Source organism: Hippocampus bargibanti, linkage group LG05, assembly GCF_051943395.1.
Source record: "Hippocampus bargibanti isolate YZ-2025 linkage group LG05, ASM5194339v1, whole genome shotgun sequence".
NCBI lineage: Eukaryota > Metazoa > Chordata > Actinopteri > Syngnathiformes > Syngnathidae > Hippocampus > Hippocampus bargibanti.
Window position 1 is genome coordinate 9286007 of NC_142738.1, and position 18995 is coordinate 9305001.

Sequence of the window (18995 nt, forward strand, 5' to 3'; positions counted from 1 at the left end):
GTCAGTCTGTATCTGGAAGTCCCACAGGATTTTTGCTCGGTCATTCTCCACCACCTTGGGAGGTGTTTCCCATTTTGACCTTGGGGTTTCCAGTCCATACTCCGCACAGATGTTTCGGTAGACTATGCCAGCCACCTGGTTATGGCGCTCCATGTAGGCTTTCCCTGCCAGCATCTTACACCCTGCAGTTACGTGTTGGATTGTCTCAGGTGCCTCTTTGCACAACCTACACCTTGGGTCTTGTCTGGTGTGGTATATCCCTGCCTCTATGGCTCTTGTGTTCAGGGCCTGCTCTTGGGCAGCCAGGATGAGTGCCTCTGTGCTGTCCTTTAGGCCAGCCCTCTCTAGCCACTGATAGGACTTCTTGAGATCAGCCACTTCTGCTATGGTTCGGTGGTACATCCCGTGTAGGGGCTTTTCCTCCCATGATTGTCCCTCTTCCAGCACCTCATCCTCTGTTCCCCATTGACTGAGACATTCTCTGAGTACATCATCCGTTGGAGCCTTCTCTTTGATGTATTCATGGAGCTTGGATGTTTCATCCTGGACAGTGGCTCTCACACTCACTAGTCCCCGGCCTCCTTCCTTACGGCTTGTGTACAGTCTCAGGGTGCTGGACTTGGGATGGAACCCTCCGTGCATGGTGAGGAGTTTTCGGGTCTTAACATCCGTGGTCTGAATCTCTTCCTTTGGCCACCTTATTATTCCTGCAGGGTATCTGATCACTGGCAGGGCATAGCTGTTTATTGCCCGGGTCTTGTTCTTGCCATTGAGCTGGCTTCTGAGGACTTGCCTCACCCGCTGGAGGTATTTGGTCGTAGCCGCTTTCCTTGTTGCTAATTCGAGGTTGCCATTGGCCTGTGGTATACCGAGGTACTTGTAGCTGTTTTCAATGTCTGCTATTGTTCCTTCAGTGAGTGAGACCCCTTCAGTGTGGACTACCTTGCCCCTCTTAGTCACCATCCGACTACATTTCTCCAGCCCGAATGACATTCCGATATCACTGCTGTAGATCCTGGTTGTGTGGATCAGGGAGTCTATGTCCCTTTCGCTCTTAGCATACAGCTTGATGTCATCCATGTAGAGGAGGTGACTGATCGTAGCTCCATTTCTGAGGCGGTATCCATAGCCTGTCTTGGCGATTATCTGGCTGAGGGGGTTCAGTCCTATGCAGAACAGCAGTGGGGAGAGTGCATCACCTTGGTATATGCCACATTTGATGGATGGACTTGCGTTAGTGGCTTGCCATTGGCTTCAAGTGTGGTTTTCCACATCCTCATCGAGTTTGCAACGAAGGCTCTCAGGGTCCTGTTGACCTTATACAACTCCAAGCATTCATTGATCCATGTGTGTGGCATCGAGTCATATGCTTTCTTGTAATCAATCCAGGCTGTGCACAGGTTGGTATGTCGGGACCTGCAGTCTTGAGCGACTGTTCTGTCAACCAGCAGCTGATGTTTGGCACCTCTAGTATCTCTACTAATGCCTTTCTGTGCTTTGCTCATGTATTGATCCATGTGTCCACTTATCTTAGCCGCAATGATGCCTGACATGAGCTTCCATGTTGTGGAGAGACAGGTTATTGGCCGATAGTTGGAAGGAACTGCACCCTTTGAGGAATCCTTCATGATCAGGATTGTTCGCCCTTCGGTTAGCCATCCTGGGTGAGTCCCATCCATCAGCAGCTGGTTCATTTGTGCTGCTAGGCGCTCGTGGAGAGCTGTGAGTTTCTTTAGCCAGTAGGTGTGGACCATATCCGGGCCTGGTGCCGTCCAGTTTTTCATACCTGAGACTCTTCCTTGTATATCTGCCGCTGTGATGGTAACTGGGTTCTGTTCAGGGAGGTTGCTGTGCTCCTCTTTCAGAGTCACCAGCCATTGTGCACTGCTGTTATGTGCGACCTCCTTCTCCCATATGCCTTTCCAGTATCTTTCAGTTTCCAGCCTTGGAGGGTCTGCTCTGCTGTTAGAACCCTGCCACTGAGCGTACACTTTTGCAGGTTGTGTTGCGAACAGCCTGTTTATTCTTCTGGCCTCATTCTCTTTCGTGTACCTCTTTAGGCGACTGGCCAAGGCCAGGAGCCTTTGTTTGGCAGTTTCGAGTGCTTCAGGTATGGTTATCTGCATGTACCTCTTGGGTATTGGCCTTTTATTCACACCTCTCTGGGTCTCCGTCAATTGACTCACATCTTTCCGAGCCGCCTTGATCTTGGCCTCCAACCGTCTTTTCCATGGTGGGTAATGAATCTCGTGGCTCTCATGGTTGCTCTTGTAGCCAAGCATGTCTAGGATCACTGATGCTGAGGTGTATATCAGCTCATTGGTTTCCGTGATCGTTCCGGTCGGGATCGTTCTCAGTGCTGCATTCAGAGTTTCCATGAGACTTTCAGGTGGTACTTCACATAGCCGTTGTAATCGGTGCCTTCGTTGCCCAGTTTTCATTCTTGCCATGATCTTATCTCTCAGGTCATTTGCTGCCTCGCTCAGCATTTCATTTATTGGGGCTGGCTTCCCAATCTCATTATTCATTGGGGCTTGCCTCCCAATCTCTGGTTGAACCTCTTCCTGTGATGTGGCAGCCTGGGGCCCTTCACGTCGGAATTTGTGTTGTACCTCATCAATCTCAAGTTGTGATAGCAATTGCCGTTTGTGGATATTGGAACACTGAGCTACTAGTTGTTTCGTGGTCAACCGTGACTGTGGGTTTCGAAGTAACCATTTAGCCCCCATTCTCCGCATGTAACCCCTCTGACTAGGGTTGCTTGAGTAGTAGCATTCCAACAGAGCCATGTTATCGCATCTCGTCCATCTCCGCTTTGTTCCAGTTGCCCATTTTTCATCAGGGTGCTCTGGTTCCCCAGCACCTGACGCAGACCTTGTTTGGCCGGGCGACGTCTGAGCCGGCATGTCATTCCATTTATTGTCTCTCATCATTGTATGAGGTATCGATGAGAAGGTTTCTTCAGCCGTCATCTGTACAAAAGTGAAGGTTTCGGACGTTTCGCCTCCTATCCAAGAGGCTTCGTCAGCGAACTAAAGTCTGACTGGTCGTATCGGCCCCATTTATATATCCCTAATGTCCAGACCTGGTGGCGCCGGACACAGCTATGATAGGTCCCTACTCTCAGGTTGGGGGGGGGCGCGGGACCCCCCCCCCCCTTGTGGCCCCACTGATTGTTCCTACATTCCTGACTAATTTAGATATTTAGATATTTAGATATATTATAGGTTTAGATATGTGGACGATACTTTTGTCATAATTAAGAAACAAGAAATTCAATCCTTCACAGATCATCTCAACTCTGTAGACTTCAACATTAAATTTACTCGTGAGGACATTCAAGAGAACCAACTAGCCTTCTTGGATTGTAAAGTAATTATAAAAGAGGACAGAGCGCTAAAAACAGAAGTCTTTAGGAAGGCTACGCACACTGACCAATACTTACTTTTTGACTCTAACCACCCTTTACAACATAAACTAGGAGTTATCAGAACCCTCCAGCATAGGGCTAAACTAATACCAACTAGCACTGAAGGTAGAGAAAAGGAGTCAAAACATATCAGGAGAGCACTCACTAACTGTGGGTACCCTCAGTGGTCATTCAACAAATGTCAGAAAGAAAGAATAGCGAACGAAACCAATAATTCTCAAGATTCTAAAAGGAGAGGAGTAGCAGTACCGTACATTGCAGGAGTTTCTGAAAAATTACAAAGAGTCCTTTGGCAACATAAAATTCCTACTTATTTCAAACCGATAAACACGTTAAGGCAAAAATTAGTGCATCCAAAAGATAGGCTACCAAATGAAAAACAAAGTAATGTAGTTTATTCCATACATTGTAAGAATGAAAATTGTAAAGAGCAGTACATTGGGGAGACTCAACAAATTCTCAAAAAAAGACTTTATCAACATCGCAGGGATAATACTAGTGGGCCTCAATCGGCAGTACATTTGCACCTAAAAGCTAGCAACCACTCATTTGACGACAATGAGGTTAAAATCTTAGCGAAAGAACATAGATGGTTTGAAAGGGGGGTGAAAGAGGCGATTCTTATAAAACAACAAAATCCTTCATTAAACCGGTCTGGTGGTGTGAGGTTCAATTTGGATCGTTCATACAATAGCCTGCTCAGGCAAAACAGGTTAGGCAACTTTCGCAATGCTGATGAGGGTCGTTATGCTGATGAGGTGATACCGGGGGGAGTGGGTGTAATAGGCCAATCGTTAGTCAGGAATGTAGGAACAATCAGTGGGGCCACAAGGGGGGGGGGGGTCCCGCGCCCCCCCCCAACCTGAGAGTAGGGACCTATCATAGCTGTGTCCGGCGCCACCAGGTCTGGACATTAGGGATATATAAATGGGGCCGATACGACCAGTCAGACTTTAGTTCGCTGACGAAGCCTCTTGGATAGGAGGCGAAACGTCCGAAACCTTCACTTTTGTACAGATGACGGCTGAAGAAACCTTCTCATCGATGGACCACTCCTGTACGACTGAGAGCTTACACAGACGTATTGTATGAGGTAGGCATTAGCGTGAAGGGTCTTGCCCAAGGACCCACACTGGATGATGTCATTGTGCTCATTTATATATATATATATATATATATATATATATATATATATATATATATATATATATATATATATATATATATATATATAGGGCCAAAGCTACCAGCAAAATTTTAGTTAGCTGATGAAGCCTCTTAGATGGGAAGCGAAACGTCCGACACCTTCAAAGAAGTATAGATGACGGCTAAAGAAACCTTTTCATCGATGGACCACTCCTGTACGACTGAGAGCTTACACAGCCACAACAATGTAGTAGCCGCTGTCAATGGCACGATTGAGGAACTCAGAAAGTAAACAAAAATAAACAAAGACTGTATTTAAATAAATAAATAAATAAATAAATAAACACATTCTTCTGTCTCATATTTGGAAAGTGAGTGACAATGTCAACCACCCGAGTCTAATGGTGCTCGGTCAATAAATCAGATTGCTGATACAAACATGCAGCTAATACACAAACTTTTTTTGCACTCTTGCTATTGAACACACAAACACAAACACACCACACGCACACACGCATACAAACACTTTCATGTAAACAGGAGAGACCACACATGAAGCTATTAATGCAGTATAGCCTTAACACACGGATGTGTTTTCGCAACAAAAGCTCTTGTGTGTTTACCTTGGAAACTGTGGAGAGCTACCAGGCAGTGGGGACAATGACAAAGCAGCAAAGAGAGAGGAAGGGAGGGGGGAGGGAATAAAAGGATGTTACACAAGGAGAAACACAGATTGAACAAAGAAAATAAATCAGCGTATGGGTGTGGCGCCAGATGATGTATTAACTCATTCACTGCCCTTCACAAATTTATTCGGGAATTGAAAATATGACGTGGAGTGCCATTGCCGAATTAGTTTGTTTTTTGTTCGTTCATGCTTGGGTGCTGAGAAAGCGCTGATCAGACATCTAACAATGTTTTTTCCCTTCCACAGTACTCCCATGTGAGCACTTCATTCCAGCTTCAGCTGTTGTTAAAGCACTATATAAACCAATATGTATGTATTGCATTGTATTTTGGACAACCGCCCTCATTTCAAGCTCATATAACTCCAGACCCATATATTTTGGAATTAACTCATTTTGTCTGATGAAGGAAGAGAGTCTTAAGTTTCTTACGCTATATTGAATGCTTATGTAGTCCTAAAATTCAATATTTTGTGGGTCCTGGAATTTGAGTGACAATGACAAAAACCCTGGCACTGGAGTGGACATATTTTTGCACGTCTGGCATTGAATGAGTGAACAATAGAGGGTTATTTGTTCCTTCTCATCAAAAAGGTTCTTTTTTTAACTGAGATGAAGAAGGTCGGTTGCAACCGTCACCTTATCAGCGCACTCATCGAAGAAAGCCAAACTTGCATCTTTGTCACTGACAAAGGAGCATTCCTCAATGAAGCGGCTGAACATTTGAGTCTTGGTCATGAGTGAGTAGAACCGCTGATGGGAGCGGTCTCTGCTTTTCAAAAAGCCTAAAAGAAAAAAAATGACACAAAGAAAACATTACATAAAGATATTTATTCAACTGGGCTGCATTCATCATGATGAAAAGAATGCTTTTTTGGGGGGAAAGCGATGTCACAACAAGCTTAAAGGACGTGTCCATAATTTGTAAAATGGCTTCAAATGACTTCTACCTAGCGTATTTTAATGAGATTCCACGGCATATAGCTATATTTTACGTTTTAAGACTCGCTCTGAATATTCAGGAAGTCTTGTTGTTGAGTTGGTGACGAGTCCGTACGTGACGTCACTAAAGGAACGCCCCTAAACGAAAAAAAGACATTGTAGCAGTCCTTCCATCACGTCAATGTATTTTGTTGTACATGTTTGGTCTGAAAACCGTGTTGCACCCAAAAGCAGCCAGAAAAGGGTGTCCAAGCTCCATATAAGGAATTTATCAGCCTGTGGAAACGGAGGTGGCCACAGCAGGTCGCCATTTTGTGGCTCTTTTCTGGTGATCGATTTCACCCCCAATGTTGCCTCAAAATGGTATGGAATAAATTCTTTAATCGATTACAAACATGTATGCTTTCCTCTTCAGAACTATTTGAATCAGATTCATAACTGGATGTGTGACAAGAAAGCATATTCTCCGAATCTGAAGCCATTGTTTTGATTCTCCAGCAATGCAAGACGTCTTGGCGTGACGTCACGAACTGGGGGCGGGACTTTCTGAAAATGCCCAATTCGCAGCTCAATTTTTTTGCAGATTTTGGACACTTTAAGTCATTTTTATTGGTGTTTTGCATTTGAAAAAAAATATCATACTGCATGTTTTGGGTATTTTAGATGCTATAAAACGTTTTTCTGATGTCAGTTAAAAAACAAAAAAGTGACGTCGGTTGTCCTTTAAGCTTGTCTGTGCATTTCTTACATTCACTGTAAGCCAAAGCCATAAAAAAATAAAATAACCAACAGACATATTTAGACGCAAACCTTGAATGTCGAAAAGAGAGCTGACATCAGTGGTCTTCTCCGAGGGGGCCTGCGTTATGGGCTGCAAATACAAGCGGTAACCTCGGAGTATGGCTGCCATGAAACGCAGGAATGCTTCCTGGATCTCCAACTCCAGAGTTTGAAGACTCTTTCCGCCGTTGAGCTCGCCGTCAGCAACTGCGTGCTCCATCTGCACATCTTCGTTGCTTAAGTAACCACCTGACGGCACAAAACAGTCAATTTTTACCTTAACTCATTCGCTGCCAGACGTGTGCAAAACCGTATCCACTTCAGTGCCAGGGTTTTTGCCATTTTCACTCAAATTCCAGGACCTACAGAATATTGAATTTTAGGACTACATCAACATTCAATTCAGCGTAAGAAACCTTAAACTTTTCTTCCATTAGAAAAAAGGAGTTATCTGAGCTTGAAATGGGGGTGGCTGTACAAAATACAATAGAATATATAACATACATATCGATATATACATAGAATACATACATATCGATATGTATAGCTGAAGCTGTAATAAAGAGCTAACATGGACAAAAGGTAAATGCCACCCCCTCGTGGGAGGGAAAAACATTGCCAGAGGTCTGACCAGCGCTTTATCGGCACCCCCCGCAAGAAAAAACAAAACCTGAACAATTTCAATTCCCGAATAAACTTGGGAATGGCAGTGAATGAGTTAAAAAAATGTACAATTTGCAATTTATGCTGACCGATTCAATAAAAACAAAGCGTGAACGCCATTGGCTTCTCAAATCTGAATAAATAATTTTGGTTAAATTCACAGATCAATGGCGATTCAAAATAAATAGAAGCATCAAAGTATTTCATCTTGACAAAATAAAATAATAAGAAGAAGAATAATAATAATAATAATAATAATAATAATAATAATAATAATAATAATAACAATACATTTCAGGATACGTTTTTCTGTGGGTGAGCAGTGGCAGCCACAGGCGCCAGCGTTCACTCAACCCGGGAGTAACTCAAATAGATAGAAAGCTAGCTAATATATAGCTAATAGCTAATTAGCTACATAGCTAGCCATATAGATAGCCAATAGCTAACTAGATAGCTAAAATATAGCCAGCTAGACAGATAGCAAATAGCTAGCTAGCTAGATAGCAAATAGCTATCATGGCCACTTAATTTGATGAACTCACACTGCAGAAATTCAAACATACACATGCACACACGCACACACACACACACACACACACACACACACACACACACACACACACACACACACACACACGCACACGCACACGCACACGCACACACACACACACACACACACACACACACACACACACACACACACACACACACACACACACACACACACAAAATTTTGTGAGGTCCGGGTAACTCCAGATGAGGAGTGAGGACCATCCACGTCACGCTTTTCAATTCCCAAATAAATTTGGGAATGGCAGCGAATGAGTAAACACTGTCACGATGCTAGTCTTCATTTTACTTGTTCACTCCAGTTTCGTGCACCCTCTAACCTGATAACACGAGAAGCTGTCGTAACCGCTGTGAGGGTTAAAGCGTCCGTTTATGTCATGTGACTTGCCAGATGTTTTTATTCACAGATGTGGGGAAGAAAAATGTGTTTGGAAAAGGGTATGCACAAGGAGGAAAATGTCAATCATTTGATTGCTGCTTTTTTCTTTTTTTATACTAAAAGTGTATCTATAACAGCTTGACTGTTATTTGGAGGATTCAACCACTGTAGCTTATGAAGAGTAGAAAGTACTTCCCCTTTTTACAGTCACTTTTGCAAACATTGCAAAAGAGACATGAGAGGGAGGTAAGACGCACTCGTGCGTGTGGGAGTTGTGGAATGTGATTAATTGGGCAGGGATAACAAGGGGTGGGCACATTGAGAGTATCCTCAAAGGAGGCTCTCAAATTATCCGTTGTTTAAGATGGCAGTATGAAACATATGATGACTTCCTGTAAAAATCACTGTACAAGCTGACTCAGCAATTAAATTCTTCACCAAACCAGATAGTGGCCTCGACTCACCCTCCGTGAGCTGCTGATGAAGTTTATTCAGAGAATTCAAAAGATGTTTGCAGGCTCTGCCGGGTAAAATTTTCCATGTTAGAGCCTTTTTGTCTTCTTTCCTGCAAGCACACAGCGTGGTTTCCATTACACGGGCAGGACACGTTGCCAAAAGAACTCAAAAAGGGAGGCTGAGGCTTTCATATCAAGACTGACAATTTAATCACACAAGGAGACAACTTTTGAAAATGGCCATTTGCATGAAGGTGATTTAGCATTCGGATATTTTACATTCTGGCTTTTACATAATGAAACTTTCATGATTAAAAACAAAAAATGTCATGATGAAAAGGTCATCTGTTCTTCTTTAAAGGACAACCTACACCATTTTTTTTGTTTCCTAACTGACATCAGGAATATGTTTTATAGCATCTAAAATACCCAAAACACACAGGCTGATATTTTTAGTCAAATGCAAAACACCAATAAAAATGACGGTTGTCTTTTTAAGGTGTCGGACATTTCGCTCCTCATCCGAAGAGCTTAGTCAGCAAACTGAAGTTGTGCTGGTAACTCTGGCTCTAAATATATCCCGAATGGACAGAGGTGGCGGTGACAGACCTCTGCTCTGATAGGTCCCTGCTCTAAGATTGGGGGACCAGTAGACTACTCCCTGAAGCTAATGTGATTACAGTAAAGTCTCGTTATATCGATATCGGTTATATCGATAGTACTGCTTATTACGATACTAGTTCTATGAACGCAAGGAAAAAATTTACATGCTGCAGGATCGGATATATCGATCGTCCGGTTATATCGATCTTTTTTCCGACTCCCGAGAATATCGATATAACGAGACTTTACTGTACTTCTTTTTTCCTGTCTGATTACCTCTAATGTCTATGCCTGGCTCTGATTGCCCCATTCGCTCTGGTACTCTGGTAAAAATGTCATGACGACAGTCACTCACTGGGAAATGGTGTTGGTATCCAAATCGATGCAGCTGATGTCTGCCGGGGGCACGTACAGGTCAAAGTATCGGGAATCCACACCCACAATGAAGGGACATGGGGCACTGAGTACACCTGCCAGTGCCAGTGGGCACAAAGGGATGTACGGGCATGGCCAATGGAATGGAAATATCATCTGAAAATGAAAACAAATTCTTTGAACGTCTTGTCATCGAACACGAGTGACGTAAAGCAAGGGATCAACCTCTTTTTATGCCACGGGCCACATTGTAATACGGTTTCCTCTCGGGGGTCGTTATGCATTTGGGGAAGCCATTATTTTTTAATTCGCACCATATGTTACATATAGAGCGCACAACAAATTGAAATGACTGAGCCAAAAATAATGACTTTTATTGTGGTTTAGATTGGATTGGATTTGCCTTTATTAGTCTCGCAGTGGAGAAATTTACATTTACATTTTACATGGGACAATTTGAAATTTTGGTTCAGATGTTGCAAGTATCGCTAAGAAATGCTAATTTTTGTATACAGTGTCACTGTAGGTGGACTACAATGTAAACTTATCTACACTGAGACCCATGGTGTAAGATTCAGTTCCATCAAAGCAGTTACAACTTCAAAGAGCATATGCATTTCTTTGCATTAGTATAAATTCGGCGGGAGCTACTGTAGATAGGGTGCAATCATAAAAGCTTTTTTGGAAATTCGTACAAAATTCTGAGGATAAAATGTGCTAAAAAAAATTAAGTCAACCACATAAATTGACTGCTTGATTTGCTTTCGAGGGCCAAATAAATGATATGGCGGGCCAGATTTGACCAACGGGCCTTGACTTTGACACCTGTGACATAAAACATTGATATAATAAAAGTGTCGGCGGGAGAAAAGACAAAGTCTTACAGACACAAGTGCCTCTGTAACACTGGTGAGGACGGCAGGTCGGAGGGAGTGAACCAAGATCTTATGCTCCGTGACAGCCAACACAAGCAGTGTGGCAGCATTTTTTGGGCCCAGGTTCAGGAGTAATGTGGAGAGGCTTCCGCCGCTGTAGGGAAAAAAGAAAATTAGAGCAGCTGCGAACAAAGGTATAGTCAGTTGTCATGATTATTTGGCGAACCTGAGAGGCAGTGGGGAGGAAACGGGCTGGCTCAGGATCAGGCTGTCATGTGGCGAGAGCTTCGGGAGTGGACAGTGAACATCATGTTAGATCTCATTAACTCATTCACTGCCATTCCCGAAATTATTCGGGAATTGAGAAATGTGATGTAGAGCACCATTCCCAAATGTGTTCGGGCTTTGTTTTTTCTTGTTTGGGTGCCGATAAAGCTAGCAAATAAATCAAGCATCGTCACCCTTTTTTATGCAAAAAGCGATAGAGTGTTTCAAGGAGCTCTGGGTTGTACATCTTAGAGGTTGTGATATTGAACAGCAACAGATGCAGGCAGACATACTAGAAACTTCTTTCATAGCTGGTTCACTTGCTTGTATGTTCTATTCAAAATGTACAGATGGCTTGTGCGGGTTATTTGTGGAGCCTGATTGATGGGATATTTTAACCGTGCAGTCTACACTCTGCCTTTGAACTCAATAAAGTTGAAACGAGTCCAAATTTCATTGTTTTCTATCCATTTTCTCACCATTTCTCTTCTGTTTTTTTGTTTCAAGCTCTGTCGTCTCCCTTTTGAGTATGTGTGTTTCTGTTTTTGTAAACCCTCCCCCCGCTCACTGCTGTGTGTGTCCCCTCCCTCCTCTACCACGGATCTTGACCAATCACGTGCGGCTTTAACCAAAGACTGGGAGCGGGGAAAAAATAGAGGGAAAAAAAGCCGGCTACCATTTTCAGCTTCGTTCACTTCAGAGAGCCAGCTCCAAGAACCGGCTCATTCGCGAACGACACAACACTCATTGTGGTGCTCCGTGTGTTTAACGAAAAATAGTTCGTATACCAAGATTTTATTCTCGCAAATTTAACGTTCGTAAGCCGAAAAGTTATTAGCCAAGGCCTTCGTAAGCAGAGGTATCACTGTACATACATATTGATATACAGTAAAGTCTCGTTATATCGATATCGGATATATCTATAGTCCCGGTTATATCGATACTATTTATATGCACGCACGGAGAAAATTACATGCAAACAGGGTCGGATATATCGATAGTCCCGGTTATATCGATATTTTTTCGGACTCCCTTGAATATCGATATAACGAGACTTTACTGTATATATAGCTGAAGCGGTAACAAAGAGCTAAAATGGACAAAAGGCAAATGCCGCCCCCTGGTGCAAGGGAAAAACATTGCCAGAGGTCTGACCAGCGCTTTATCGACATCCCTGCAACAAAAAACAAAACCTGAACAAATTCGGGAATGGTGCTCCACGTCATGCCTATCAATTCTCCCCAAAAAATTGGGAATGGCAGCGAATGAGTTTAAACAAATGTACAATTTGCAATTTATGCTGACTGATTCAAGTTCGTTAGCTAAAACGTTCGTAAGCGGAGGTATCATGGTATTTGTTGCATTTTCATATTTTTGGCAGTATAAGGCCCTTTGGAGTAAACAGCACACTTTCAACGAATGACTTAAAAACAGTTATTATATGTTTCTTACACTGCATTGAAAGTTTGTGTAGTCCAAAAACTCAATATTCTGCTGGGTCCTGTTTGTTGAGTGAAAATGACAAAAACACTGGCACTGGAGTGGACACATTTTTACACATCTTCTGGCATTGAATGAGTTAAAAAAATTCGAGGAAACATTCACATTGTGTCATACCTGGACGAGGATACGCGGCCTCTGGGTGGACGGGAACGGCACATTTTGCATGAAGTGAGAAATGTGCCTAGAGACACACACACACAAATCAGGATTAGAAACAAGAAACAAAATGTATCACTCAGTAAACATGCAAACGTGGCTAACTTCTCAATGGGGAGCGCGTGTGGTCCCGAGATGGAGTATCGATAGAGGAATGTGAGGAAGCTCCTGAAGGACTGGAAGAAGGGCCAGTGGGAGAGGAGACAGATGCTCTTGTTGCTGTAAACACTCCTGGTCCCACCCGGTCCCAAATCAGAGCTGAGCAGGCCGAGTTGTGACAGTTGGCGCTCTGACAAATTCTCCGACGAGTATGGCTCGTAGAATTGGATCGCTGCTCCGTACACCTGCGAAATGAAATCAGTCACCCATATTAGGATATAGTGAGACCTCGGTTTACGAACCCCTTGGCTTACGAACTTTTCGGTTTACGAACGTTACATTTTTTCACATGATTGGTCAACAACGCAGCAGTGAGGGGTGGGTGTTACAGACACCATCACAAAGGTAAATAAAACAACTTTATTATATAGTACTGTTTATTTCTGTAATTATAACACCATAGAACATTTATTATACATAAAATAAGGTATATTTTGTGTAGTTTTAAGGCTTAGAAAATTAGAAAGTAGAAAATTATGTTTTATGGGGCCCTGGGAACGGATTATTCTCATTTTAATGGTTTCCTATGGGAAATTAATTTTTGGGATACACACTTTTTGCTTTACACACTCTGTCTGGGAACCAATTAAGTTCATAAGCCAAGGCTTAGAAAATTAGAAAGTAGAAAATTATGTTTTATGGGGCCATGGGAACAGATTATTCTCATTTTAATGGTTTCCTATGGGAAATTAATTTTTGGGATACACACTTTTTGCTTTACACACTCTGTCTGGGAACCAATTAAGTTCGTAAGCCAAGGTATCACTGTACTGCCACAAAAGCTCACGTTCACAGTTCACAGTCACGTTCACATAAAAACAACAATTCTACAAGAAGCTTTGAAATGAACACTTCAAACAATCGTTATGACACCAGCTTCTTTGTTCTTCCTCACAAATAAATTACAAATTATTCAAAGCATGAAGTATCTGCGGGGCCCTGACAGTTTGATGGTACCAGACGAGCTGTGAGCATTGAGGCAACTGGCAATGAGGTATCTATTATTCACAAGATAAGCTAAAAATGCTCGGCAAGTCAAAACAGTCTTTTAGTAATGCAAATGCAAAACTGAAGTCCAAGATGGCGCCAGGATAGACAGCCGTCAGAAAGTGCTCTCACGAGCCTTGCTTTTTTTGTTGTTTTTGTGTTTTCTTTTGTCACTGGAGTTGTTGTGCGGGAGATGGAACAGACACTGATTGTTCTTCAGCATTTTTGGCCACGACATTCGGCAAGGAGGAGACTGCTGAGTGGTTGCGCTTTTTCAGCAGTACAAATGTGCCAGAACTGTTTTTGATTTGGGAGAAATGTCAATGCCATTTGACTCTCCTCGCTGGATAGCACGAGGGCGATTGTGCTTTTTTGCATCTATAATGAGCAGCTTTTTCACTGCCTCGCTTTGTCCAGGGGAAAGGTTGGTGCTGTTGGACAGTCTGCAGCAGGATCGATGCACGGTTTGGGGAGCCGTGGCTTGGAATTGAAGCGGATTTACGTGGGACAGGAGATCTCTTTTTGTCAATGGATGCTACAGCTTCGTGTTTGCTTTCAACATTTAGCTTGTAGGAGACGTGCACATTTCACCATGTCGTTCCTGAGCCACTGGTGAAAAGGCCGCTTTGATCCGCTCCTCTATCATCTAGAACTGCTTCATACAACAAAGAGGGTGCAGAAAGTTCTTAAGATTGAATGACTGACCGTGTGTTTGTTTTGTCATATTTTGTGGTTTAGTTTTTTTGTTGTTATTGTTTTGACTTCAAGATGGTGCCGCAAGAGTGGCTGCTTTTCCAGCAGCTCTTGTATTTTGTTTTTTACTTCTTCCATTCCTTTCCTCTTTCTTCGATAACTTCGCCGCTGTGAAATGTAAATTTCTCCACTGTGAGACGAATAAAGGCTCATCCAATCCAATTCAAACAAAGCCTGGAGAACATTTGGAATCCAGTCAGAGTTCTTTGAGAAATCGTCAGTATAGTTTGTTTTACTTGGAAACTGTACCACAGTTCACGAACAAACTCAGGGGATATGATAAGTGCCGGGTGTGTGATTAAAGGTGACATTGGGTAGCTTCTCACAATTCTAAATAGTTCCCAGGTGTTAAATAGCATGTCTGGGAGAAAAAAACATGCAAAGGATTTACAGAATAAATACTTTATTTTTGTCTTGGTAAAATTTGGCTGTTTTGAGCAAGGGAATAGTGCTTCTCAGAAGCTAATTTTTTATCCAACAAAACTCAACGCATGTCCGTTTGTCCTTTGAAAGTCGCATTTGTCGCCTAGCTGCCAAAACACGTGTGGCTTTTCAACAGACTATAAAAAGTACCAACGTGGCTATTTTTGTACTACCATTTATGTTTAAATTAACAAATTGTGTTCAAATATCCATGGCTGAAATTCTTAATAACGTCCAATTTACATCGATGCGAAGGTTTCTTCAGCCGTCATCTGTACTTCTTTGAAGGTGTCGGATGTTTCGCTTCTTATCCAAGAGGCTTCGTCAGCGAACTAAAATTTGCTGGTAATTTTGGCCCTCTATATATATATCTACTGTCCAGACGTGGCGGTGCCAGACTCTGCTATGATAGATCCCTGCTCTCAGGTTGGGGGGAGCAGAGGACTATTCCCTGAGGCTACACTGTTTACTTCTATTGTGCTGACTGATTATGGGGTCTACGACTGGCCTGATTTCTCCATTGGGTATCACCTCATCAGCATAACTAAGCCTATGTCGTCTAGGAAGTCTGTTGTACGAATGATCCAAATTAAACCCACCAAATCACCCCACCATGGCAATTTATACATACATACATACATACATACATACATACATACATACATACATACATACATACAGTAAAGTCTCGTTATATCGATATTCAAGGGAGTCCGAAAAAATATCGATATAACCGGGACTATCGATATATCCGATATCGATATAACGAGACTTTACTATATATATATATATATATATATATATATATATATATATATATATATATATATATATATACAGTAAAGTCTCGTTATATCGATATAACGAGACTTTACTATATATATATATATATATATATATATATATATATATATATATATATATATATATACAGTAAAGTCTCGTTATATCGATATATCCGATATCGATATAACGAGACTTTACTATATATATATATATATATATATATATATATATACAGTAAAGTCTCGTTATATCGATATCGGATATATCGATAGTCTCGGTTATATCGATACTATTACTATGCACGCACGGAGAAAATTACATGCAAACAGGGTCGGATATATCGATAGTCCCGGTTATATCGATATTTTCGGACTCCCTTGAATATCGATATAACGAGACTTTACTATATATATATATATATATATATATATATATATATATATATAAACTACCAGCAAATTTTAGTTCGCTGACAAAGCCTCTTGGATAAGAAGCGAAACGTCCGACACCTTCAAAGAAGTACAGATGACGGCTGAAGAAACCTTCTCATCCTGTACGACTGAGACCTTACACAGACGTCCAATTTACATGTCGCCTTTTAAAGTAAAAATCAGTCAAATTACAGTCTGGCTTTACCTTTTCTCCTGAGGCTCCTGTTAGAACAAATGTGGAAAAAACGGGAAGGGCGTGTTTGGTGTGCACGGGCCAGCACTCGATCGTTGCTCCCATTGGCAGACAGAACATTGGCACTGACTCCGGCAATGGAAAGGACTCATAATCCTCTTCGGGGTACCTGCACAACAGACCTGGAACAAATAGACACAATTTAACATTGAGACATTTACTGCGTGGGTATTTGAAGTGAATATGAGTCCACATTTTGAAAGAAACATGGCTTGTTTCACTTTACCTGCTTTGCAGGCAATCGTGTTTGCTTTTGCAAGAGACTTCTTGTAACACAAGTAGACGGATGATCCCCACTACAAGATGACAAGACACCACCGGTCAATGAAATGATAACGGTTGTGTTATTTTATTCATTTCGACTTTTCTCCCCACCATGCTGCTGTTGAGGTTCTTGTCCACTTTACAGAAGGTATGAGGGGGCGTCTCCCCCTTGCCGGGCACGATGATGCAGACATCGGTGACGGCCAGTGAGGTGTGCGGTTGGCTTTTAGGGGCGCGGCGGTAAGTGATGTAGATGCGTTGAGAGGAAGAGCTGCTAATGTTGGCTGGACGACCTGAGGGTGTGGTCTGGACGATGTGACATCCGGGCTTCAGCTTTTCTTTCCACTCATACAAAATCCTATAAAATTAATTATTGTTGGTATGCAGGTGCAAATTCAAATAAACAACCCCCCCCCAAAAAAAAGAAAAGTAGAGCCGATTTACTGTCCTGTTTGCACTCCATGGAAAAAGGATTGAGACAGTCCTCTTAAATAACCAGTTGGGCTTGGCTATTATAGTGAAACTCCTCTACAATGAAACGTACAGGTGTGGAAAAGACCTGAGAGTGTGAAAAAATCTTGATGCATTAAAGCCATTTTCACTTTTCAGTTCCCTCTACAATGAAAAGTCCTCCAGTTGTGCCAGTGCGTCACGTTGACACGGAATTACAGAAGTAGTTTTGATTGGCAGTGAATCAAGTTGGCTGTGATCAAGGGCACAGTGATGCAAACTGCCCTTTTAAAAAAAATATGATCGATACTTCTATCTATTTATCTATCTATCTATCTATCTATCTATCTATCTATCTATCTATCTATCTATCTATCTATCTATCTATCTATCTATCTATCTATCTATCTATCTATCTATCTATCTATCTATCTATCTATCTATCATGTTTTGTAAGGTGGTGATGGCGGATGTGGATCCCAAAAAGCATGCAGGAGGGAGCAGGAGGTTGTGTTTGACAAATTGCATTAAAATAAAGGTCAGCAGGAACAAAATGTAAAACATCAAAATCATCTGAACAGAAGAAATACAAAGTATCAAAAGAAGACCAAGAGTAAAAGTCCGCCAAGGTTAAACAAACACATGCACAGCATCCAATGCATACAATTGCATACAAAGCATACAACAATGACCCGACACCGGATCGTCATGCCGGGAGTCCTTTTAAGTGACACTGATTGTAACGACCATAACCTGCGAGGCAGCAGGCAGGCTGACAGCGCTACCTAGTGATCGCCAATCCGAACGTGGCAGTCCGCCAAGGCTCGGGACGACCAGCACCTGTGCAGGTGCAGGCGGGGCCGACAGCGCCACCCGTTGGTCAACAACCAGATCATGACACTCTCTCTCTCTCTCTCTCTCTCTCTCTCTCTCTCTCTCTCTCTCTCTCTCTCTCTCTCTCTCTCTCTCTCCCCCCAACCTGAGAGCAGGGACCTATTATCAGGGACCTATTCTCCCTCTCCCCCTCCCCCTCCCCTCGCTCCCTCTCTCCCACTCCCCCTCCCCCCCCTCTCTCTCTCTCTCTCTCTCTCTCTCTCTCTCTCTCTCTCTCTCTCTCTCTCTCTCTCTCTCTCTCTCTCTCTCTCTCTCTCTCTCTACATCCATCCATCTTTATGTATCTGTGTATGTATGTGTGTATGTATGTACATGTATGAATGTATGTATTTATATATTTATTTATATATTTATGTAAATATGTATTTATTTATGCATATATGTATTTATTTTAGTATGTATATATGTACTTTTTATTTTTAATGTTTTAATAAATAAATAAATGTAATTAGTTATTCATCCATGTATGTATGTATGTATGTATGTATGTATGTATGTATGTATGTATGTGTGTGTGTGTGTGTGTATGTATTGATTGATTTTAGATTGATGTATGTATTGATTGATTAGATTTCTAACCCGCCTCTGCGTTGATCTATGCTGCTCAGAGTTTTATTTACTTCCATTTCACTTTCCGCAGGTGCAACGGCAAGATAGACATTTGTCCACCACGGTGCGCATTTCAAAAGTGTTTAAGAGCAGCTTAATGGGACCCAAGGTAGAGAAGTGATTAGTGACGCTGGTGAGTAAAGGGTCAGTGACTGA

At 42.2% G+C, this 18995-nt stretch overlaps 1 protein-coding gene across 2 annotated transcripts in view; it reads right to left on the reverse strand.

The window, feature by feature from the left end:
* dennd4a (DENN domain containing 4A) overlaps positions 1 to 18995 on the reverse strand; it is a 43611-nt gene that overhangs the window by 19003 nt on the left and 5613 nt on the right. The window contains exons 3-14 of one of the 2 annotated variants that reach the window (XM_088996272.1): positions 16998 to 17244; positions 16849 to 16918; positions 16575 to 16744; positions 12936 to 13174; positions 12789 to 12855; positions 11131 to 11189; positions 10914 to 11058; positions 10010 to 10185; positions 9061 to 9161; positions 7015 to 7233; positions 5902 to 6047; positions 5200 to 5217 (exon numbers count right to left, since the gene is read on the reverse strand). In XM_088996272.1, coding sequence (XP_088852398.1) covers positions 5200 to 5217; positions 5902 to 6047; positions 7015 to 7233; positions 9061 to 9161; positions 10010 to 10185; positions 10914 to 11058; positions 11131 to 11189; positions 12789 to 12855; positions 12936 to 13174; positions 16575 to 16744; positions 16849 to 16918; positions 16998 to 17244 — 1657 coding nt within the window. The remainder of the gene's footprint in view (positions 1 to 5199; positions 5218 to 5901; positions 6048 to 7014; positions 7234 to 9060; positions 9162 to 10009; positions 10186 to 10913; positions 11059 to 11130; positions 11190 to 12788; positions 12856 to 12935; positions 13175 to 16574; positions 16745 to 16848; positions 16919 to 16997; positions 17245 to 18995) is intronic. The other variant, XM_088996273.1, reaches the window with a different exon arrangement.